Source organism: Rasamsonia byssochlamydoides (assembly GCF_041956645.1).
Source record: "Rasamsonia byssochlamydoides strain NRRL 3658 unplaced genomic scaffold VTN77scaffold_63, whole genome shotgun sequence".
In the NCBI taxonomy this organism is placed as follows: Eukaryota; Fungi; Ascomycota; class Eurotiomycetes; order Eurotiales; family Trichocomaceae; genus Rasamsonia; species Rasamsonia byssochlamydoides.
This window is the reverse complement of record NW_027192446.1, coordinates 113,318-136,746: the sequence shown is the minus strand read 5'-3', so window position 1 is coordinate 136,746 and position 23,429 is coordinate 113,318. Positions and strand designations below refer to the sequence as shown.

Genomic DNA, 23,429 nt, shown 5'->3' with positions numbered 1-23,429 from the left:
ACGGCCCATGGGCATCATGGGTCTGGTCCTCCCGCTGCCGACGTGGAGCCGGCGAGCCGCGCGGCATGTTTAAAGCTTCGTTTCGTGCGTGTTTTAGTGGCCGATGATGCCTGCATTTGTGATAAACTTAATCAGCATCAATGCACACCTGGGGAAGCTGCCTCGGACGCGATGGGAGGGGTCGATTTTTGCCCAAAACATCGCCCTGCAGGAGAAAAAAAAACCCCCCCGGCTAGAGGCGTGAGGATGGCATCAGCCGGCGTCTGTGTGTCCTGCATAAGGTTCTTATTAACCTCTAGCTTAACTATGGCCCATGCTCCAGACTGACTACTCCTCGAATTTCTCTCCTCGCTCCCCTCTCCGCCAATTCTCCCTCATCCAAAGCTTTCGCAGGCACCGTCCGTCCCCCGAGATGTCTGTGACCAAAGGGCTAGGTGACAAGTCCAGGTGGACGACCAACGCGTACTACGCGTCCATCGTCTTCCTGGTGGCATGTGGATGTATTCCTAAAGGTATGTGCCTGTGGAAGGACTACCTATTTGCATCTACTGATTCTGCTGACTCCTGCTGACTCCTGCTGATCCACAGGTTACGATGAGGGTGGCTTCAGCGCCAGCGTCACCCTGCCCTCCTTCATGGCAGACTTCAACCTCGTCAAGTCCCACTGGAAAGACGACCCTACCGGGCTGGCCAACCGCAATGCCAACATCACCTCCTTCCTCGTGCTGGGCGCCGCCATTGGCTGTCTCCTGGCCATCTTCTTCAACGATCGGATCGGCCGTCTGCGTACCTGGCAGGCGGCGACGGTCGTCTATGTCATCGGCACCTTTATCCAGGTCTTCTCGTCCGGCATCTACGGCCTCCTCCTGTTTGCGCGCATCTTCGCTGGGCTGGGCGCTGGCGCCCTCACCGTCGTGTCGCCTTTGTATCTGAGCGAGATTGCGCCCGCTCGAACTCGGGGAGTGGCAGTCAGTATGTGCATGGTCACGCTGCTATTCATCCTAGCATTGGGTATGCTACAGCCTCAGAACAAGAGGGAACGATTATCTGACTGCATACAGGCTTCTTCATCAACTATGCTGCCAGCGTAGAAATGGCGCCGACTCGCACCCAGTACCGCCTCGTCCAAGCCATCCCCCTCATCCCCGTCGGCTTCTGCTTCATCGGCTCGTTCTTCCTCCCCGAGACCCCCCGCTACCTGGCCTCGAAGGAGCGCCACGACGAAGCCCGTCAAGTGCTGGCCCGCCTGCGAGGATCGACCCCCTCCGACCCCGCCGTGGAGAAGGAATTCGAGGAGATCGATAGCCAAGTGCGCGCACACGTCGCCGATCTAGAGGGTGTGTCGATGTGGAGCATCTTCAAGGAGATTCAGCTCAATCCCAACTACCGCAGCCGGTTCTGGCTCGTCATGGTCATGCAGACCATCGCCCAGTGGACCGGCGGCAACGGCATCACCTACTACGTGCCGCAGATCTTCCAGTACGCGGGCGTGACGGGGTCGGCGCAGTCGCTCATCTCGTCGGGCGCATACGGCATCGTCAAGCTCGTCTTCACCATGGCTTTTACTTGGGGATTGATCGACCTGTTCGGGCGACGGCGGTGCTTTCTCGTCGGCCTCACCCTCCAGCTCGCAGCACACATTTACATGGCGGTGTACATGTCGATCCCGGGGGCAGGCAACAACAAGTCCGCGTCCGACGCCGCCATCGCATCCATCTTCGTGTACGCCGTCGGCTGGTCTATCGGCCTGTGCACGATCCCCTATCTGTACGGCACGGAGCTGTTTCCCACGCGCATCCGCAGCGTCGCCTACGCGCTCAGCATGTCGCTGCACTGGTTCTTCCAGTTTGCCGTCGTGCGCGTCACGCCCAACATGTTCGTCTCGCTGCACGTGTGGGGAGCATACGTGTTCTGGGCATGCATCTGCTTCGCCGGCATCGTCATCTTGGGCCTCTGGGCGCCGGAGACGAAGGGCATTCCGATGGAGCGCATGGGCGAGCTCTTCGAGGGGCCGTGGTACATGCGTTGGCGCGCTACGCTGCCTGTCGAAGAGAAGGACTCTGAGTCCGGATACGCTGCTGCTGCTGCTGGCAAGGAGAAAGAAGAGGAGGTGGATACGTCGAAGCATCCCGCCGTGAGAGGAGATGCCGTTGCCGTCTAGTTTACATACTACCTGCATACCCCGTACATCGTACAGGACATCGTACATACCGGAAATGTTGTCCTTTTGAAAAAAAAAAAGTCTTCCTGATCGACGATACACCCCACTACAGCCAACAGTATATACACAAATCTACAAGAACATACTTTATATCCCATCCCTCTCTTCTTAATCTATAATCTGACTTTGTGACTTGTGACTTATCTCCCTCCTCTCCTATCCTCATATCTCACTGGACAGCAGAGGGTGAACGGACGAAAATGAAAAATGACTACTTAGGTATGTATGTATGTACATAAGTATGTGCTGGCCATATCATAGTCAATATTGAGCAAGAAGATTTCTTTTTATTTTTTTTGTTCCCCTCCAATGATAACGCCCATATCTGCTGATACCTATGCATATAATATGTATGTTCCAATATGGGAAAGAAATGGAATAAATGGAATGGGAGAGAAATGAGCAAAGGGGAGAAAATAAAAAAAAAAGGAAAGAAAAAAGAAGAAAAAAGAGAAGAAAAGAAAAGAGAAGAAAAGAGAAACGCCTGCACTGCTGGTGAAAAACTGCAATCCAACCCGCCGTACCGGCCAATGCATCATCCATCAATCAATCGAGCCCCACACGATGCATGCAAAGTAGGTAGTCTGAGTAGCAGGTAGAGCAGAGTAGTAAGTTCATCATGTCGGTCGTCCGTCGTTGTTTTTTTCGTCTTTCGTCATCAAAGGAAAAAGAAAAAAAAGGCAAAAAGTGTCGTGCACCAGGGCAAGGAAAGGCTCAAGATAGGTATTGGTCATGACTCGCTCCGCTCGGCTATCATCCGCTAACTCCTGGCCCCATCATTCCCCACCCCGAGTCATACCCCGACGTCATATTCGTCGTGATGGGCTCCACGTACGAAAAAGCCTCAAACACCTCCGGCGTGATCTCATACGTCGTCGTCATCGCCGTGCCGTCTGGGTTCAGTATCATGCCGGGCATACCCCCACCCTGTGGATGCGGAGCGGCGGCGGCCAGATGGTCGGGTTGACCCGGGAACGATGACGGTACTGTTTGTTGATGAAGTTGCGGGAGCTCAAAACTTGCGATGGGTTGTTGCTGAAACTGGTATCCAGGAAGGACAGGAGGGCTCGTGGAGCCGGTCGTGGCGGTCGTTAAACCGGCGGGAACGGAACCGGGAGTCGACCCAGCGGGAGAGTGTTGTGATGGAGATACGTGACGGCTGGGTTGGTGAGACCGTGGTGGATGTTGCGAGTGCGGGGGTGGGGTCTGTCTCTGGACCTGAGGCTGTGGTTGTGGTTGCTGTTGCTGAGGTTGCGGATTCAGGTGGACGGTCGGATGCGGTGCTGACATCGGGACGTGGATATCGATTTGGAGCTTCCGTAGCTCCTGATATATCAGCCCGAGGCCGGTATTGATCACTATGGTGAATGTCAGAAATGGATTTTTTTTTCTTTGCATACGAAAGGAGATTCGCCAGCTTACCAGGATTTGCGGTCTTTACCCGCTCCAACGCGATGATACAAAACTTCACCTTGTCGAGAGTGGCAGGAGCAGCGTACTTCAACGCCTGGATCTCCAGCAGAAAAATCGAGGCCGCGGTATAGACGCTATAGGCAAGGGAGAGCACAACGTGACTGTCGCCAAACGTGCGGCGATAGAGGTCGAACAGGGCTATAATCGAAGTGGCCGAAGTCATGCATTGGATCAGATGGTTCGTGTCTTGCCTCTCTTTGGATGCTAGCGGTCGGCCACACAGGATGGGACGGTGAAGAAGGATGTTGATAGTATGGTAGAGAGAGCTGGCAGTCGTCACAGGTTAGTGCTGAAGTCTGTCATCCACGCGGGACACGACTTACTTCAAAGTGACAATGTGACTCGGTGGACAATACGGGGGCAGATTAGTGGCCACCAATCTCAAGTAGTCCGGAAGCTCGTCCCACCACCGCGCCAGGTTCTTTTCCTGCTCCTGGACGCAGTTGATGAACTCGTTTTCGCCCGTCTGTCGAAGCGGGTCATAGATGTGGATGATGATCTGGTTCAGAATCTCGGCTAGGCCGCACATCTTCATGAAACATGACGTGGAGTGAGCCTGAGTGGGCGGGTAATGCATGCCCTCTGGGAAGACCACACCGTGGGGAACCCAGGGTTCAATCTCGGAAGTATCGTCCACTGTTTGGAGCCTATGAATCAGCGGCATCCACGACTCGACGCAAGGATCAACTTACATATCATCCGAGGAGGACTGACGCGGGAATTCTTTATGGCCGGCGACCGGCCAAAGTAGAGCGAGATGAGCTTGTCCCAGAAGTAACAGCTCCAGAAGAGCCGGTTTCGAATCTCAATGTCCTCATCGCTGAACGGGATGGATCGCGAATACTTGCGGCTGTCGACCGAGATGCCCAAGTCCTCCACCAACCGGAACGCCATGCCACTATACAACCACGCTTGCGTTCGATTCCCGCGCCCACACTCCTGCGCGCTCAGCAGGAGGAGCGTCTGGACGGTAGGAATCTTGGGGTAGCCGACCCTGAGAGCCTCGAAGACGCCAGAGACGGCGGATTGGTAAAATTTGGCGCCACCATCGTATGCCTCGAGAAGGGGGCCAACTTTGGGCTCGCCCTTGCACCATCGTACCGAATGGGACAGGATCGCATTCAATAGAATATCAGAGTAGTACGGACCAGACACCTTCATATCGCCTGTGCGGCCCCCATAAATTAGCGACCTCTGGAGAATGGACTCTCGTGAGCAGAAATCAAGACTCACGCGTGAATGCCGGTCGATAGACAAAATTAAATAGCGGTTGGATCCAACACCAGTGGAAATCAAGGAGATATTGAAACGGTTCCTGGATGCCATCAGCAATACGTCCGCTGGGGACCAGTTGAGACACGTACAGGGATGGCAGCCAGCTGCTCGAATGCCCTTTCCCGCCACGCGTTGTTGATCAACCGCTCCTTGCGCGCCTCGAGTTCCAGAGCGGTATGGGGAGATGACGCAATCTCATTGACCATGCCGCTGGGCAGGTGGAAGAGACTGGTCGGCCCATGAAACGAGATGCGGCCGTCATCCTCGACCTTCAGGCCTTCGAAATCAGCCGACAGGTCCGGCAGACCATCCTCTCTCTCGTCCGGTTCATACTTGGAGAAGTCTCCGGAACCCTGGGGACTTGGTTTGGACGCGTTTTCCAATTCACGGGCGCGTTCAGCTTGCAGTTTCGCCAGGGCCTCCTCCAGTTGTGCGATTTTGGCCTCGAGGGTCTTGGTGTAGGATAATGTCGGCGCCCTTTGCAATCAATAGTCAGCAACAAATCGATGGGATGGTTCGTCTCCGGATGTATCGCTTACAAACTGTACACACAGACTTCTCCACGAGCAGCGCATCGCGCGCACGACGGACTCGCTCCGTTACATTTCACCTGGGGATTGATTAATAACAGCTGGTTTGACAGGTGGGGAAAAGAGTCTATAGCAAACCTTTCTTTTCCGGCAGGCCTCACAGGAGAACGCGCTCTTCCGGGGAAGACTGCTCTTGACGGACGCCTCCGCCATGGCGGGGTGGAGGAGCGGAGACGGAGACGGGCTGCGATCTGGACGATTGCCAAGGTCAATCAGCTAGCCGTCGCCGCGCGACACTCTTTGCCATGTGGGTTGGCGATTGTCGAAGAGGGATGGAGGTCGCATGCAAAGCAATGGAGGCAGTGGATTTGTCTGATACTAAATTTTAGGGAGAGAAGAGATGGAAGAGTCGGGCCGTGGGGCAGCAGGCTTAGGGACCAGCGCAGGGAACTGAGTAATCGTAGGGCAGTCAAGGACTCCGTAAGTTAAAGCTTCCAGCAGGGACGAAAGGGATTGCCGCTCTTAACTTTTGATGCACCACGGTCCTCTCTCTACATTCCTGTGGTGGACTCCGTAGTGTGCCCGGTTCCTGTTCCTCATTTTGCCTGGCTAACGGATACCGATTACTTGTCCAGTATTTAGTGATTACTACTCGCTAACCCACTCCGGCAGGAAAAAAAAAGAGACAGTCGAGAGCTTATTGAGTTATTATCGTGGTAGACCATATGACTGACGATCTGCCTGCCCCACTTGGCATGCTGATGATGCAGTAGCGGGCACCATGGCCATGGCCACGACACTCTATCCCTGTGGGATTGCCCTGAGAAGTACACCGTAATCCCTGCCTGGCAACAAGAGGCTATTGTCGAGGACTCGAGACAGGAAGGAAGAGAAACGATCGAAAACTGAGAGGAATCAGAAGAGCGACTTTTCAAAAATCGGTTCACCCTTAAGTTCTTAAGTCTTAGTGACAAGTGGACACGGCATGAGGAAGCCCGCCTAACAGTTGCTAACTGGGTCTGGAAGGTCTATCGAAGACTTGGAGACGGCGCGTGGAACGCCGCATGCAGCCACGCCCGACGATCGCAGCCAACTTACCACTGAATGATCATCGTGATTGGCGCTGCGACCCCGGTGAACGCCTTCTGCAGAGCCGGGTTCGTCGGCAGCTTAGGTAGGCATCTAGTACTACTCGCGACGACAACGTGATTTGTCAATACCATGTCAGTTGACAGAATCACAAATGGTCTGGAAAACGTCCTGATCTACCGACGTAACTACTGTACATAATCTAATCATACAGACACGTCTTCGTGGGGTATACATCACAAGAAATTCTTCTCCATCTGCAGCAACAGAGGATACACCTCGTCAATCTTCATCTTCACCGCGCGAAGGTTCTGCAGAGACTCTGCTCCAATCGATTTCTCCAGCAGACCACGCAGCGTTGCCGCACCGTCGTCGCTGCTACCCTGCAACTGGCCCGACACGTCGAGTTCGATGCTGCCATTGTCGAGATTCCGGGACCCCAGCACAAAGATCAGATTGTATTTCATCTGCTTGGCTCGCTGGATCTTCTTGCCCAATGACTGGCTGCTGGTGTCGAGGTCGATGAGGAACGTCGTGTCGGTAGAAGCGAGGGGCGCAGGAGGCTGAGAGTCATTTTGATCCGGCAACAGGGCGCGGAACCCCGAGAATTTGGCGACTGCCTCCTGGGCCAGACGCAGCACGGCGTCATCCTGCTGCACGGTGAGGATGATGCCTTGGCGGGGAGACAGCCAGAACGGCCATCGACCGGCGTAGTGCTCGATCAGCAGGGCGAGAAATCGTTCCAATGAGCCGAAAATGGCCCGATGAATCAGCACCGGCGTGGCCTTTCCGGGCGTGTCCGGGTTGTAATCTTCTTCGCCTGGCGCAACCTGGTATTCCAGCCCAAACCGTTGCGGCAAGTTCATATCCAGCTGGATTGTGGACAGCTGATGGTACTTGCCATCAGAGTCCTGCAGTTGGATATCGATCTTGGGACCGTAGAACGCGCCGTCGCCCTCGTTCACCTCCCATGGGCGGCCAGTATTGTTCAGCGCATCCCGCAGCTGCGCCTCAGCGCTGTCCCACAGCTCCAAGCTTCCAATAAAGTCCTTCTCCGGCCGCGTAGACAGAACCAGACGGTATTGCCCCAGACCAAACGTCTTCATCACCATGTCCACAAAGCCCAAGGCCAAGGCGATCTCCCGTTTGATCTGCTGCGGCCGGCAGAAGATGTGCCCGTCGTCTTGGTGGAATCGCCGCACCCGAGTGAGGCCGCTGAGAGAACCGGAGATCTCATTGCGATGTAACGGACTGAAATCTGCGTAGCGGACCGGGAGTTCCCGGTAGGAGTGTTTCTGCGACTTGAACAGCAGGCAGTGGCCGGGGCAGTTCATCGGCTTCAGACCGTAGGATTCGTCTTCGCCCAGCTCTCCGTCCGTCTCCCCTGTGGCGCCCCGGCCCCGTACCTCGTACATGTCGTCCTTGTAATTCTGCCAATGCCCCGAGACCTCCCACAGGGACTTCTTGTAGATATTCGGCGTGAGGACTTCGCGGAACCCATACTGGCGGTATTGCGCGCGGAGGAACGAGATCAGCTTGTTGACCACGTGCGTGCCATTGGGGAGGAAGAGCGGCGAGCCTGGGCTGTACGGGGACGTGGTGAAGAGCTCCTGGGCAGTTCCCAGCACTCGATGGTCTGCAGCTGGCGTCCCTGGTTGAATGTTCGAGGCGCTGTTGCTGGCATGTCTGGCGGGAACAGCTTTCTGCCTGTTAACGGGCACAGCGGAACACGAGCAATGTCGAACAGGAGCCCATCGCGGTCGGAAACTGGCTGTAGCAGGGTGCCCTGCAAAACTGTGCCTGTTGCGGCAGAGGGTGTTTAATCGGCGCATTGCGCGAAGGGGGTGCTGGAGACTCGCTTTCTCCTTCGGCCTGAAACCTCTCTTTGTTCACCTTCCCCGCCGAATTCACCAGACGGGGCGCGTGGACCAACCACAATCCACCTGATGATCATATCAACAAGAACGATCAACCCCGCGTGTCAACCATCGACCTCGTTCATCTGAACGATGTGATCGTGAATTCCATTCTGTTGACGGGAAATGCAGATATCTGTCATGGTCATGGGCATACGATACTCCCTGCGTACAAAAGAATATACTTGAAACTCACTAAGGTACTGACTATAGAACTAGTCGAAGTGTCATGCTTTAGTTTCAAGATTTTCGCTGACCGTTGCGTCCAGGCTTTTTAGAGATAACTACGGATTGACCATGTCCTCCCGCTCAGCTCACCTTCGCGACAGCTCAGTCCTAGGGGAGTCGTGGGTTGTTCCCGACAGACCTCCACCTGAGACACACGATGATCGTGAAACCGAGTCTGTGCACAATAAACACACCTCAGAACACAGTTCTCACAGATTTGCTGGAAAATCTCCTTCCGATTCCGAAATCACGACTGCCTCTTCTTTCTCCGGTCCAGAGCTCATTATGCCGTCGATCTCTATCGACATGACCTCTGAGGGCTCTTGGGTCGTACCCAGAAAACGGAGCAAGCATGTTTCGTCTCGAAATCAGGCTATTACTTCTGCCAGTCCCCAGAACCAAGGACGCAAGACTGATCAGCCTCAGGCACCTGCGGATCCCCCTTCGCCAGCTGCAACTGGTATGGAGGAGTATCTTCTTCACAAGATATCCTACCTGGCTCAAAATTTGGAACAGAGCAGGGTCATTTGGATGGTCGTAAATGCGATCCTTCTGATCTCTATTTTGCACCTCCTTATCCTTCCAGAGCTGCTGTATCAATTCCCACAGCTCTGTCAACTCCCTTCTGCTTCAACTCTGTATCCAAAAAGTTGTGTTCTCCACAACGACACCTCCCAAAAAGTTCCCGGTTTGCCGGCCAATTATCAGAATGCGATCAGAACGCAAATTAAGCTGCAAGACTTCCTGAATCAGACTGTACAAGCATTGACACCGCTCGATGACCCCCTGAAGCACAGTGACGGTGGGTTTCGAGAGGTATACAACACACTACGGAACACTTATCCCGGAGCGAGACATGAACTCGATCTCGAATTTGAAGGCGCTTGGACAGCGCTTCGAACCGCTTCTCGGGAGTTTGACACTCTCAAAGCGGACATGAAAACGATTGTTGACAGCTTGCTCTCGCAAGAAGCGCGAAGGCAGAAGCAGCCAGGAAAGAGCTCCACTGGCGAGCGCTTCTGGGGCCGCTTTCTGTCGTATGGCTCGTCGCAGACTGGGATTGAAAAGGGCACTCTGCTGGCCAGTCAACTGGGTCGTCTGGAGCAGTTTCTGGATACGGCTGTGTCGAGGCTCAGTTCTACGACCGATTCCCTGCTCACTCACCTCGCCGCTCTAGACGATCATGTCGAATCTATTCAACAGGTCGTAATCCGCGAGGAGGAGCGGAGACATGGTTCTTCTCAAGACACTCGCAATGCGATCGTGTCATTGCTTGAACCGATGTGGTTTGCTCTCAGCGAGAAATTACCCTTCTTGCCTGAAGCCGCCGTTCCACGATCAAACGATTGGAGCTTTCCAAATACGGATCTATCCAGTCAGCTTCATCGCATCTCAGCCCACCATCATCTGATCGCGAACATCGTTGGCAAGTTGGACAAGGAGCTCAAGGCCCTGCAGAAGATCAGAGCGATGCGGGTGTAGTCACTGGCAATGACGAAGTCATGAATTGAATTGAATTCAAATTCCCTTGGCTTTAATAGATTATGCAAGAACGAAGCCTGCTTGCAGGTCTGTCAATCTGGAATTGCGGCAGACAACATGGATTATATTATTATGTCTTACGTCCCGTTACGAGTTTACGTCTGGAAAATGCCTTATAAGATCGAGATTTCGATCTCTCAATGAAATAAATACCCTGTATCGTTATCGTTGGCAAGTCATGGATGGGAATGGACTCACTGGCGGTGTTTATTATATTCTTTTTTTGTTAGGATAGAATTATTCTTCTACAATGTTACTATGCTATAAAGTATACTATACGAGGTTTTATCTTGAATATAGAGTAAGAAGGGGTTTATTTTAGGGATGAATTTCTAGGGGAAAAAATGGATTCTCTTTATGACTAGAGTACTTATCTTTGAAAGATTAAAAAGATTTATTTTTATAAAAAGTTCTCTAAGTAATTCTCTATCTCTATCTATACCTATATTTAATAACAGATTTATCCGCATAATTATTCCTCAACATACCATTATAAAGTATATAGATATATGGCTGTTTGCTCGTCAAGAGACTAGTCCAAATATGAAATTTTTTACATGTGACCACCACGTGTTACATGGTTGATGACTGGACTTCCAATCTTGCTGCAACTTGCTGGCACAAAGGCTAGGGGAGAGTTTGACAGTAAAAGAACGATCTATATTTGTCCCTGAAATCCTCCACAATGCATTCAGGTCGTTGGATTCTGAGGGACAGCCTCACGCTGATGGTGCTTGCTTTCAATAAAATCGAGCTGGGGATCCCGAGACATGCGGATGCCATTGTGTTGCCGGAAGAGATAGAGGCGTATCGGAATGAGGAGAGGGTGTATGAATCTGGCCCCGAGTGGACGTTCAATGTCAGACCGCTGGATACTGTTCTAAAGATACCTCATGATGGAGGCGAGACGCTGGAGTCGTTTGATGACCAGAGGGCGAGTCGGCAGTTACGGAAGAAGAATATCCTGTGTTGGCAGCCACATATCCACTTTATCTGAGTATGTCGCAGATTCGGCCAAAAAGAGATGCCATGGCGTTCACTCCTTGCCTAGTCTGTGGCATTTCGTTCCTCTGATAAAGTAAATAATATTGGCAAGAATTATATTCAGCCACATAGGTTGTTTCTTGTCTTTGTCTTCTGGCCTGGCCAGCAGAATTAATTGTCCCTCTCCTACTGACACCAACACCAGACAGACGCAAGCCAAGCCGACTCCTTTTCATCGACAGAATATGTTGGGTATATTCGATTCTACTCATTCAATTGAAACAAGCACCAATCGACCAAAACTGAGAATCATCATCATCATCAAGCCTTCCACTCAGCAACCGACGTGCATCCCCACTTGTTGTTTGTGTCCTACAAACCACCACAACAGCGTTAGCATTACCATCTCATCCATATCTCACTCTTCATGGCTGAGAACAGTGAAACGAACCAGGACATAGCAGCACCACACATCCGCAGCCTGCGGACATGGTCCCTTCGCTGCCGGAGCAGGCGTACCTGCAGACAAGCAAACGTTAATCAGTAAACAGAACTACATAACTCAACAGCATCAATCGAATCTAAGACAGGACAGGCCAGGATGGATTATGTATGTATATATGCGACATACAACTATCCGCCACAATCATCCCATTGGCCCACTGCTGGACTTGCGAATCGTCGCAGCAGTACGGTTTCTGTGGGAGACCGCCGTCTTTGGCTAGGCTGCACCACCAGTGTCCGTTATTATCATTATCATTATTGTTGTTGTTGTTGCTATTGGTACTGCCAAGGGAGAGGGTAGCGAGGGAGATGAAGGTCGAGAGGAGGATAGTGATGCGCATGTTGATTTCTGGACGTATCTTCTTTTCTTTTCTTCTCTCTTGTCTTCAGTTTAAGATAAGGAACTAAAGAAAACGAATGAATAAAGCAGCAGTATGGATGGATGCCACGAGAGAGGGACATAGATCAGACTAGATTAGGGCCATCAATTTATAAAGATAGACAGGGGGGGAAAAAATAGCTATTGCGTTTCCCTCCCTCCCTGCTTCGTACTGTGCGGCAGCATCAGCCCCTTGCGTGTGTGAATTGCGCGCCGTGTCGAGATGAGATGACATTTCAAACAAGGGAGGGATGAAGGGAGACTGGAATGTTCCCCCTACGTATGTACAATACTAGTACAATATCTACCTACCGAGCAAAAAAAAAATCTACTATCTCACATTTATTTAATCTTCCAGTTGAGCTCAACTACATCTTGTACTGTAATATTTTTTTTTACAATACAATAATCTTAGTCTGGCGCTTCCCACAGATGTAGATATTGTCCCTGTCCTGGCACACACTTTATATAAATAAAGGCAACCCTTATTTTAGATGTCATAAAAAAGGACTTCCATGAGGGCCTCAGCATGGTCCCAGTGATACTGCGGTCATTGGTTCCCTACAAATATCCTTGAACAAGGTTTTCTTTTCTTTCTCATGGGAATATAATCTAGAGATTTGTAGTATCGATCGACAAACCTATGAACTGAGTAAAATTTGAGTGAGCTTTCCATTCCATTCGTATTGGATAGAGATCTCCATTTATTTGCCTAGGTATATATATATATATATATACTGAATCGAAAGTGTCATTCGAGCCATTATCTGCGCGTCTTTGCCTTGCATTATTAGGTACAGGTCCAATATAATTGTAATGATTGATTAGGCAAACATTGATTTGATATTGGTACAGTATAGCGAACATAGGTCGAAAGAACGCTCTGAAGGCAACAGCCGATACGTATCATACGTCTTCGAGGATATCATTACTGTGATGGCAAGCCGGAGGACTTGTTCTATGATCGGGAGAGGAGACATACGTATGTTGTACATACTTCCATGGATGCCTCCAATATATCCGTCTGTCTGTCTCTTCGAATTGCTGCTGATAATTGTGGCGTGATAAATAAAGTTCTCTCGCCGGATTTGCAGGTGTTGGGTATCACCTCCCAAGTCAGGCACCGCCTATCACCGAGACATCACCGGATGTCATTACCTTTGGTATTTGGCGGGGTTCAGATGGACTGGGAAAAAAAAAGAAGAAAAGATGAAACAGACTTTACGAATAGGAGAAAATAGGAGCACATTTGAGAAGAAAGAATACCAATTCAAAACCATCGTCATGAATGATATCACTCTATCAACTCTATACAGAAGCTTTCCCCAACCAACAACCATGCCATTACCGTCATAAATAGATGAACTGCACAAGTCTTAATTGCTGCCAGCCTTGATATCCTCCTCTGAACTCATGATCTGCACTTTGATCGCCCCCGTCTTCGGATTGGCAGCCGTCTCAAACGCTTTGACCGCATCCTCCAGCCGGAACCGGTGGGTGACCAGCTTCCTCAAGTCAATCACCCCGTTCTTGACCAGACGGATCGCCTTGGGCCAGGTGTTGCAGTAGCGGTATTGATACTGCAAGTCGATTTCCCACGTGCTCAACCGCATGAAAGGGATCTTCATCTCGTTCTTGCCCACACCAATCACGAAGACTTTACCTCCGAACTTGACGCTCCAGATCGCCGACGCAACGCTGCTCTCGACTCCCGTGCATTCCATGGCCACACGGGGCCGAATCGCATCAGGAGCACAGCCATTACCATCATTCAATGCATCGAGGATTCCTGCTGCATTCTCCTCTGCAGAAAGTTCCGGCTGCACCTTGTAGGTGCGAACCTCAGGCACCAGTTCCTTGGCGAAACGCAAACGACCCTCGTCGATATCGGTGATCACGATAGGAGTGGCACCCGCAGCGCGCACGCAAAGCAAAGTCACCAAGCCAATGGGGCCCGCTCCGGCGACCAGGACAGGATCTCCCAGACGAACCCCAGCGCGCTCCAACCCAGCGAGGGCGACACTGAGAGGCTCGAGCAGGGCGCCTTCCTCAAAACTCAAGTCTCCAATTTTGTGACACCAGACGGCCGGGTGGTTGACATAGCGTCGGAGCAGACCGTCGATAGGGGGCGTCGACAGGAACTCGACGGCCTCACAGCCATTGTAGCGGCCTGTCAAGCAGGGCTCGCACTTATTGCAGATGATATTGGGCTCGATGGCGACCCGGTCTCCAGGCTTCAGTGTCTTGACGTCTGGGGCGACGGCAATGACAACACCTGCAGACTCATGACCCAAGATGTGGTCTCCTGTGACGATCATAGGACCGATGCAGCCAGCATGCCAGAAGTGAACGTCCGATCTGTAACACATCAATCAGTACTGCTGTCATTCCTCAGAACATTCAGTTCAAGTAAATCTTACCCGCAAATGCCTGTACTGCGGACTTCCACCGTCACCTCTCCGGGCTTGAGAGTGCTGCCACTCTTGACTTCTTCCAACGTCGGCTTTGCCTCTGCGACCCACAAGTCATGGTTGGGATTCGTGTAGACGCCAATGTTGGGCTTCGTAGGGATGATTTCGGCGGCCATATCGACGTTTGACAGACGTCTCTTTATTTTCTTTCAGACAAGTAAACAGCCCACCGGCGGAAAGAGAGGAAAGATCGACGGGACAAAAGATTATCTAGGAACGAACGACGAGGGGTGTCTAGGAAGAAGGGGACCGGCAGATGTTGAAGGTGCAACGTAGGACGAGGGGGAGTCTAATAAGATTGGATGCCTCCCGGCAGTCCAAGCTGCCTGTGGAGGCATCATCGACGTGTCTCAACCGACGAACTACTCGAGGAATGCCTGCCAGACCGGCGAAGAACGTATTATCCGGGCGCCGATAACTGCTGCGCGGGGTGGAATTACCCTGATTGGAGATGCGAAGGAAGGTGGCCCGGAGCTTACCACAGTTACCCACTTTGTTTTTCTGTGCCCCTCCTCCCCGCTGGAGAAAAGGATGGGTCTATAGAACTGCGGGTAAATTGGATAGCTGATTTTGAGCGTTCTTACTATCATCACTACATCAGGGACTACTGCTATCTTTCCCTGAGAACGATTTCCTGTATTGACTGCAAGAGTAGATGCTACGAAAATAACCGTCTCCCGCCTAGAGTCTCCAGTTTGATTGAAGACGCTGGATGCTGCATTTTCCTGCATCGATCACCAGACCCGCTGCTTCTAGACTTCAACAAAGCTTGCTGGTCACGGGGTCTGATTAATACCTTTATTACTCCGTACAATTCTCACACATCATGAGAGGCTCATCTGTTCGGTAAAAAGTGACTGCCAATGCGGCATAAAACGCTCCACTCGTTGCCAAGACGCAATAAAAAAGTCCTTGTTTGTAACGTCTAGACTGGTCAGGTGACAATAAAGTATTATTTAGTCCGAGTATCTAACAGATCTCTTGGAATTTGCCGACAGTGGGATGTCAGAGCAGCTCTGTCGGGTAATTTTCCGGCGGAGATCCCGTGAGTGGGCCTGCTGCGGCCATCACTCAGACTCCATCCATTGTCCAGGTCCAGACTCCAGTCACTCCACACACATCTTCTCTATTCTCCCGTCAATACTCGATAAAGTGCTTCTCTGCGCGAGAAGTGAGTTCCAATCGTGATAAAGGCTGGTGTCGAGTGCGGAGGACAGGTGGCATTATTCGGCTGTGACCAATTCGTTATCATCCTCGTCGATGCTGTTGCCATCAGATGTTAATTATTGCGACTTATCATGGCGACTCTGGCAATAGAACAATATCAATTGCATCTGACACTTCGCAAACGCAGTGGCAAAAAGGCTTCCCAAATCATACTGAAAAATGAGATGCTCCCCAGATATGTCTCCTCTTTAATTGGAAGAGACGCTGCAAAATCATCTCCTTACGCCTGCTATTCGCTATAAACTGATCCTACTAGTCTCTAGGCCTAGTTCTGTGTCGTTAGTTCCTGCGATCGCAAATTCTTCATCAGAAGCTCTCTTTTCGCCATCTCCGATCAAAGACGTCGTGGAAGGTACTAATCGTTCATATTGTATGTCAAGGGCTACTCTGTGACGCGCCGTGCCCCTTCAACATCCTCCATGATGGCTTCGATACGGCTGAAATCGAAGTCATAATGCTAGAGGACAAAATCAGCGTCTGATGGCATAACACGCCCAACGTGTTCACATTGACATCTGTGTTCAGGATATGCTTTTCTTGTGAAATGACCCCGATCTCGAGGCCTGCCCGCAGTCCAGCTCCAGCTGACTAGACGGGAACGGGAAATCGTGGGCTTTGGCGAAGGAATCTCATGACTTGGTCCATTGCAATCTCTTCCTCCTGGAATGCTGTCGTCCAGCTTTAGGGAACCGGATGACAGCTGCAAGATCAGTCTTTGAATCTGATGAGTGCAGATATAAGTGAGCCCCGGTAATCGTGTACAATTCGTTGATAGCCCTCCTTTATCAGCGACAAATTCGCAATGTCGTCCAAGATCCAAGACGTCTCTCCAAGGATCCATTCTGCCTCTGCCTCGACGATATTGTCAAGAAGGTCATTTTTCAGTTGAGCACAGTAAACAACAATTCAATGAACATAATTCAATCTTCCTGGGAATTAGCTCTGGGCCGGTTTGATGATCTGATCTCCTGAAAGCCAAGTGAATTAGAGGGCTGCGCTTCAGCCATGCATAGCAGCTGCACAGGTGCAGAGCTAATTGTCTGCTGGTAGATGAAGCAGAGCGCTCCTGTGCACAAAGCTACAAGCATGAAGTTGGTTAACAAGGTTGTTCATCAGTCTACAGAGTAGAGCGACAATGTGGTTGACGTTGGATCACGTGACGCCAGACTGCGGCCCAAGTTTTTCCCTAGATTTTCCGAGCGTCACACTCCCAGATTTGGCCCTTTAGATCCGTACTGACCTGACGATCCATCTGTCCCACCACCTGACCAACCGGCCATTGGACATCGTCTCCTGCATCAGGGACGTGAATCGTCATCTCTCTTTCTCTCCGTCACATCCTCTTCCCTCGGTGGCCAGCAGGAAAAATGCCCGTCACGGCGTCCCGTGCCGTGCTGCGGCAGTCGCAGTTTCTGTTCCGCAGAACCGCCATCAGACACAACTCTACCACCTCCCAGGCGGCCTCCAGGGCCAAGGAGACTGCGTCGTCTGTGGCTTCCAAGGCTTCGGAAGGTCTGTCGAGGGTTACGTCGACTGCCGGTCCGGCAATTGCGAGCGCCGCACAGAATGTCGGCAATGCCCTGCGGAAGGTCGGCGGGAGAACCGGCCGAGTCATCGCTTTTATTGACTGTAAGGATGTCCTGTTGAGTGAATAGCAGTTTCACAATGGATGGATTTCAGACAATTTGGAGATGAAAGGAGCTTTCGTTCCTGCGTCTACTCCTGCATCCACTCGCGGATCACTATCGCGCTGTTTATAAATTGAAACTTGACTGACAGTGTCCTTTCTAGCGTTAATACCTCCCACCATCTACTACACCCGAGTTGGCATTGAGCTTGCCAAGCTTGTTGTCCGCGGTCAGAACATGGCGCCTCCGTAAGCGACATCCTCCTGCATCTCACCCCATTCCCCGCAACTGACATTTCCGTATAGAAGCCTCGCCACCTTCCAGGCATACTTCCAGCCCTTGATCAACGCTCTCCGCAACCCGTCGACTCTGAAGAACCTCAACATCTCCCCGCAGGCCATCCTGGGCCGGGTACGCAGCATGGACAAGAAGGAACTGGCTTTCGTGGGCGTGACCGCTGCCGAGGTTCTGGGATTCTTCACAGTTGGTGAGATGATTGGCCGACGCAAGATTGTTGGATACCGGGGGAAGCCTGCCCACGCAGATGCGCACTAGATAGAGTCGAGTCGAGTCGAGTCTTATTCGCGAAAACCTCGCTGTCTGACACCCTATTTTCTTATGTTTGCTTCCTTTTGCTTCACAGCGTCTTGTACTATTGTATGATAGACGGTGGAATATAGCTGCATACTGTCACTCGGTTGTTCTGCTGCAATCAACACGGAGCTGGCGAACTACAAACAAAGCATTTGACATTCAGGATGTCAGGCCTCTGGCATGCCCAAATCATGATTATTATGAGAATTCTGTGCGTCTGTGATGACAATTAATCTCCAAGGAGTACAATCCTATACACTACAAGAAAAAGGAATGAATGAATAAATGAATGTGCTGGCCAACCAGCCGGTCACAGACTGTCAGCATGCGGATATCTCAAATAAGACGCGCTGATGAAGAGAGACAATTATCAATTTTTAAGGGAAAAAACAGATGCGAAATAAAATTCATATTCGATCTTCGCTCAAATAGAATAGAGAAAGTAATTATATAGGTAGTCAGCAGATGAGTTCCTGAGGAACCCGTGCAGACAGATTTCCCGGCCTTTGATTGGTCCGGCGCAAAAAGTGGAAGGTATCCATCCATCCATCCCTGCGCGAAACTTTTTTTTAGCATGTTGATAGTGACCAAGACTAACCGACCCGCATGAAAAAATAACATCGCACGCGCAACAGCTAGCATACATATACCCTTGTTCTGGTTTCTATCTAGATGATTTCTCTCTCGGTGGTATTTTATATGGTAGTTTCTCCAAGATGGATGCCTTCAAACTGCTGACCCGGTCGACGAACCTAAAGTCGATAGCCGGGCAGACCAAGACCAAGACCCCGTCAGCCCGGCTGCCTTCAGCCGGCAAGGCGGAGAACCCGCAGTTGTTTCGTGCTGCGGATGAAACGCAGTCGAAAAAGAGGAAGAGGGGGGATGAAGACGGCGTGAATGGTGGCGATGCTGAGGCTGACGACGCGGTCAATTTGGATTTCTTTGCGGCGGCGGCTGCTGCCAAGGATGCGAATGCGAAGAGGCAGAGGAAGTCAAAGGATGGTAGTGGGGATGATTCTGATTCAGATGAAGAAAAGCGTGAAGAGGAGGAGATTATGGATGAGTCTCAACGACGGTCCATCCTGAAAACGCACAAGATCGGAGTCTCCGATATGAGGGACCTCGAGGAGATCCAGGCCATCAAGTCCATCAATTCCGTCAACGCTGAAGATGCGAAGACGGAAAAGAAGAAGAAGAAGGAAAAGAAAAAGAAGAAAGAAGAAGAAGAAAAGCCAGCTCCTCCACTGAGCAAGAAACAGAAAAAAGAGGCCCGTCGGCTGTATCCCGAACCGCTGGTTTCGTTTCAGCAACTGCGGAAGAAGTATCGCATCTCGCGACGGCTGGCTGAGAATATCGCCGAGCAAGGCTTCTCCGTGCCGACGGAGGTGCAGATGGGAAGTCTGCCTCTGCTGCTGGGACATTCCCCATACACTGGCAAGACGCAACCTGGCGAGACGCCGGAGCCGGATCTGGCGGTCGTGGCCCCGACGGGCAGTGGAAAGACGCTCGCCTTCTTGATCCCATTGATCACTAAGATCGTTCGTCATCATCATGAACATCCTGGACAGAAAGAGATATTTGCTGTCATCATCGCACCAACGAAGGAGCTTGTTTGGCAGATTGTCAACGAAGGGCGCAAGCTGGCTATTGGAACGGGAGTAAAGATCACGGGCATGAGGAAGGGCATGCGAGTTCTCGACCGGACGGACGATGATGATACGTCATCAGAAGAAGAGAAAGGAGAACATAGTGGATCGTCTTCTTCTGAATCTGACGATAATGACGATGATTCTGACGCCGACGCTGGCGCAAACGGGGCAACACGATCTGAAAAGAAGCGCAGACGAAAGAGCACTGTGACGAAGAGTGATATTCTCGTGACGACGCCGCTGCTTTTGGTCAATGCGCTGTCTGCCAACCAGACGAAGAGCATCGCGCCGATGCCTTCGATCAGAAACCTGGTCCTGGACGAAGCAGATGTCCTCCTGGATCCACTCTTCCGCGACCAGACCTCTGGCATATGGAGCGCTTGCACCAACCCTCAGTTGCGTGTTTCTCTGTGGTCAGCCACGATGGGCTCCAGCATCGAAGAGCTCACCAAATCGATCATCAAGGACCGACGGACGTCTCTGGGCTTGACTGACAACACGCCCCTGATCCGGGTTGTCATCGGGCTGAAGGATTCCGCCGTCCCGAATATCACCCACAAACTCATCTATGCGGCCACCGAGCAGGGCAAGCTGCTTGGTTTGCGGCAACTGATCCATCCCACTGGAACGATTGCACCGCCCGAAACTCGCCTGCGACCGCCCTTCCTCATCTTCACCCAGACGATCCAACGCGCCGTGGCGTTACATTCGGAACTGCTCTACGACATCCCCGCCGAGGCAGGCGGTTCCTCCCGCATAGCCGTGCTGCATTCCGACCTGTCCGAAACCCGCCGGTCGGAGATCATGAAGGGGTTCCGCAAGGGCGAGATCTGGGTGATCGTCACGACAGACCTCTTGGCCCGGGGCGTCGACTTCCGGGGCATCAACGGGGTGGTCAACTACGACATCCCGACCTCGGCCGCCGCGTACGTCCATCGCGTGGGCCGCACAGGCCGCGCAGGCCGCGAGGGCGGCATCGCCGTGACGTTCTACACGAAGGAAGACATCCCCTACGTGAAGAGCATCGCGAACATGATCGACGCGAGCGAGAAACTGCAGGGGAAATCGGACAGCGAGAAATCGGTGCAGAAGTGGCTGCTCGACGCCCTGCCGGACCTGAGCAAGAAGGACAAGAAGGAGCTGAAGCGGCACGGCGTGAAGGCCCGCCAGGCGTCCGCCAAGCTCAAGCTAGACGATAAGACGGAGCTGAGCAAGACGCGGATCAGCACGAAGAGCGGCTTCGATCGCCGCATGGAGAATAGGAGGAAGGGGGCAATCGAGAGCAGTCGTAGGAAGAAGCAGAAGCAGGAGCAGCAGCTCCGAGCGGCGTCAGCGGAGGTGTCGAACAGCGGCAGTGATGATGGTGATGATGATGGGTGGGAAGGGTTTGATGAGTGAAAGACACACACACACACACAGTGTCCTTATCATGTCTAATCAGATTGATTCCCTTTGGACTCGTCTACTATGTATTGTACTGTACTGTACAACTGGGTTGAAATGATGTATGTATGTGTATATACACAACAACGACAAAATGTAACAGATAAAGAGAACTGAACTGAACTGAACTGATGTAGCAGATAAATAAATAAAGAGATCAGTAAATAAAAATAATCATGATCTGGCATGCATGCATACATTCATAGCTTGTTATCCCTACCCCTCTGGTACTAACCTCCTCCATTTATGCAACTGTTTTTTCGCCTGGAAAAAAAAAGGAAAGAAAGAAAGAAAGAAAGAAAGAAAGAAAGAAAGAAAGAAAGAAAGAAAGAAAGAAGAAAAGAGAAGGGGGGAGAGAGAGAGGGATGTTCATCACGTATGAACCACATATAAGCTAGAAGATTCACTAACTATAGGATAGCGAAAAGAAGAATGATTTGAGATTTGTTATTTCATTCTCAACCGCTGCAATGAAACACACACATATATGGTAAAGTTAATCATCATCAAATCAACCCGAAAAACACAGTAAGTGCATAAATACATACCTATTGGCCATGACTCCTACCGACCCAATGCCCAACAGCCCGCCCATACTCTATATCCCACGCGATCCGGTTCGCCATTTCGACATGCATCTGCGCCCGGAGGATGGTGATACGCTCAGATGATTGGGAGGAATTGCTCCATACTCGCCGGAACTCGTTATCCCAGTTTTCGCGGCGGGAGAGTTCGGTGTGGAGGGATGAGAGTTGTCTGGTCTGGGAACTAGAGACAAAAGGGACTGTCAGACACACGGGAATCAGAAGGAATAAATGATGTGTTGCAGTGCAGGATGATTGATGTCAAGAGGCTAAGATGCGTAATGTAGGTTGTAGGTATGTACATACCTGTGACTCCCTTGAATTTCTCCGGCTGCCACGATCCCATCGCGGTACAAACCCATGGCGTCTGGCATCCACGACAGGTTAAACGATATAATGACGGATTGAGGAAGAGACACATTGAGCGCGTCTCCTCTGCTGACACTTTTGTTTGGAAAGTGTAAGTCAGCTGAATGTATCGCCAATGTGTGCTATCTGTGGAGTACATGTAGTAGACTTACTCTGATGTCGTCTCCTCCTGCACAGATCGTCCGGGTTCAAGACGAAATGACACTGCAAGTCAATTCCACCATCTGCATTCGAAACGTGGAACCGTGCCTGAACAACATAGACCTCCAAACCGGTCCACTTCGTGCGCAGGGTAGAGTCAATCCATGTCCCGTACATATAGCCCAGAACAGGAACAGGGCTCCCATCTTCAAAGAACATTTTCAGTCCTTTTCCAGGCCAGCATTTGTGTAGTACAAAGAGCTTCCAATCGATCCAGTTTGAAGACATGAGGTTGAACCCGCCAGCTACCCCGGACTGATCAAGAGCAGCAGTGTCGCCCGGCGTGTTGTTGAAGAAGCCGACAGTCGTGTCGGATCTTTCTATAAAAAATGGCTTCGGAACTTGGGCCATGCTATCAATTTCCGATAAATGTGGTAGTAGCGGAGCCGGCATACCTCGTCAAATTGGAGCAGTCCCTCAGTCGACGCTTTCACAGCCCCCGTCTCAGAGATGAACTGGTGTTTTTCAACCTCGTCTCCAAGCGGAGAGACACAGAAACCAACGTCCATTGCAGCCGCTGTCGGTACATAAAAAACGTTATCTAATACGCTACCGCTAGGTGACAATCCGTACGTTGAGCCCTCCTCATCGAGCCAGGCTTTGAAAGTCGGTTCTTCCAGCGAACCCTTGCGATAGGAATCGTACGACCGCCCCAGACGGTAAAATTCGGATGTCTCAAAGTGCTCGTAACTGAGATAAGGAAGTTGGAGAACCAACCGAGGTTTGTTCTTGTTTCTTATGCCGCCTGGCTGTATGAGAATTTCCGGTTCAAACCCGCCTTGCCAGTCCTTCAACGTCTTGGGAGGCCACTTCTTCCCTCCATAGGGCAGCTTACCGACGGGATGCCACTTTGCAGTTTTCTCCGCATCCGAGGGCGTCACTGGTTTCAGCGCGATCTTGTCGAATGGAAAGATTGACAGTTCCAGGTTGCTCCAGCAAAAGTTGGAATAGAAATCGTCGTTCGCGACACCCGATATCGCAGACACGAGGGGGGATCTATCCCAGGATAGTTTGACGAATGGCATCCAATGGGCTTGATACAGCTCCGAACGGATGCCTTCGCTGGCTTTCCAGAGCAAGGACCTCGCCTCGAAGTCCCGCCTTTGTTTTGGTACACCTCAG

General features: G+C 51.4%; 11 protein-coding genes across 11 annotated transcripts; 5 read left to right on the top strand and 6 right to left on the bottom strand.

The window, feature by feature from the left end:
* Window positions 1–313: 313 nt before the first annotated feature.
* VTN77DRAFT_7723 (uncharacterized protein) lies at window positions 314–2,161 on the top strand (the record flags this gene model as incomplete). Its single annotated transcript, XM_069424143.1, has 3 exons — window positions 314–512; window positions 589–1,011; window positions 1,062–2,161. The coding sequence occupies 3 exons, from the start codon at window positions 314–316 to the stop codon at window positions 2,159–2,161; spliced, it is 1,722 nt and encodes a 573-aa protein (XP_069275232.1).
* An 813-nt stretch (window positions 2,162–2,974) lies between these two features.
* Window positions 2,975–5,712, bottom strand: VTN77DRAFT_7722 (uncharacterized protein; the record flags this gene model as incomplete). Its single annotated transcript, XM_069424142.1, has 8 exons — window positions 2,975–3,579; window positions 3,644–3,960; window positions 4,018–4,330; window positions 4,387–4,860; window positions 4,928–5,009; window positions 5,059–5,446; window positions 5,509–5,579; window positions 5,638–5,712. 8 exons carry the CDS (start codon window positions 5,710–5,712, stop codon window positions 2,975–2,977), a joined length of 2,325 nt encoding a protein of 774 aa, XP_069275231.1.
* Window positions 5,713–6,824: 1,112 nt separating this feature from the next.
* Window positions 6,825–8,420, bottom strand: VTN77DRAFT_7721 (uncharacterized protein; the record flags this gene model as incomplete). Its single annotated transcript, XM_069424141.1, has 1 exon — window positions 6,825–8,420. One exon carries the CDS (start codon window positions 8,418–8,420, stop codon window positions 6,825–6,827), a length of 1,596 nt encoding a protein of 531 aa, XP_069275230.1.
* Window positions 8,421–8,801: 381 nt separating this feature from the next.
* Window positions 8,802–10,214, top strand: VTN77DRAFT_7720 (uncharacterized protein; the record flags this gene model as incomplete). The annotated part of the gene is made up of 1 exon (XM_069424140.1): window positions 8,802–10,214. The coding sequence occupies one exon, from the start codon at window positions 8,802–8,804 to the stop codon at window positions 10,212–10,214; it is 1,413 nt and encodes a 470-aa protein (XP_069275229.1).
* A 1,365-nt stretch (window positions 10,215–11,579) lies between these two features.
* On the bottom strand, window positions 11,580–12,103 carry VTN77DRAFT_7719 (uncharacterized protein; the record flags this gene model as incomplete). The annotated part of the gene is made up of 3 exons (XM_069424138.1): window positions 11,580–11,630; window positions 11,710–11,777; window positions 11,890–12,103. The coding sequence occupies 3 exons, from the start codon at window positions 12,101–12,103 to the stop codon at window positions 11,580–11,582; spliced, it is 333 nt and encodes a 110-aa protein (XP_069275228.1).
* Window positions 12,104–13,517: 1,414 nt separating this feature from the next.
* Window positions 13,518–14,728, bottom strand: VTN77DRAFT_7718 (uncharacterized protein; the record flags this gene model as incomplete). The annotated part of the gene is made up of 2 exons (XM_069424137.1): window positions 13,518–14,499; window positions 14,562–14,728. 2 exons carry the CDS (start codon window positions 14,726–14,728, stop codon window positions 13,518–13,520), a joined length of 1,149 nt encoding a protein of 382 aa, XP_069275227.1.
* A 186-nt stretch (window positions 14,729–14,914) lies between these two features.
* Window positions 14,915–15,442, top strand: VTN77DRAFT_7717 (uncharacterized protein; the record flags this gene model as incomplete). Its single annotated transcript, XM_069424136.1, has 1 exon — window positions 14,915–15,442. The coding sequence occupies one exon, from the start codon at window positions 14,915–14,917 to the stop codon at window positions 15,440–15,442; it is 528 nt and encodes a 175-aa protein (XP_069275226.1).
* Window positions 15,443–17,206: 1,764 nt separating this feature from the next.
* VTN77DRAFT_7716 (uncharacterized protein) lies at window positions 17,207–18,022 on the top strand (the record flags this gene model as incomplete). The annotated part of the gene is made up of 3 exons (XM_069424135.1): window positions 17,207–17,468; window positions 17,631–17,715; window positions 17,773–18,022. The coding sequence occupies 3 exons, from the start codon at window positions 17,207–17,209 to the stop codon at window positions 18,020–18,022; spliced, it is 597 nt and encodes a 198-aa protein (XP_069275225.1).
* A 755-nt stretch (window positions 18,023–18,777) lies between these two features.
* VTN77DRAFT_7715 (uncharacterized protein) lies at window positions 18,778–21,108 on the top strand (the record flags this gene model as incomplete). The annotated part of the gene is made up of 1 exon (XM_069424134.1): window positions 18,778–21,108. One exon carries the CDS (start codon window positions 18,778–18,780, stop codon window positions 21,106–21,108), a length of 2,331 nt encoding a protein of 776 aa, XP_069275224.1.
* A 643-nt stretch (window positions 21,109–21,751) lies between these two features.
* On the bottom strand, window positions 21,752–22,466 carry VTN77DRAFT_7714 (uncharacterized protein; the record flags this gene model as incomplete). Its single annotated transcript, XM_069424133.1, has 3 exons — window positions 21,752–21,921; window positions 22,044–22,181; window positions 22,259–22,466. 3 exons carry the CDS (start codon window positions 22,464–22,466, stop codon window positions 21,752–21,754), a joined length of 516 nt encoding a protein of 171 aa, XP_069275223.1.
* A 161-nt stretch (window positions 22,467–22,627) lies between these two features.
* Window positions 22,628–23,332, bottom strand: VTN77DRAFT_7713 (uncharacterized protein; the record flags this gene model as incomplete). Its single annotated transcript, XM_069424132.1, has 1 exon — window positions 22,628–23,332. The coding sequence occupies one exon, from the start codon at window positions 23,330–23,332 to the stop codon at window positions 22,628–22,630; it is 705 nt and encodes a 234-aa protein (XP_069275222.1).
* Between the last annotated feature and the right edge of the window lie 97 nt (window positions 23,333–23,429).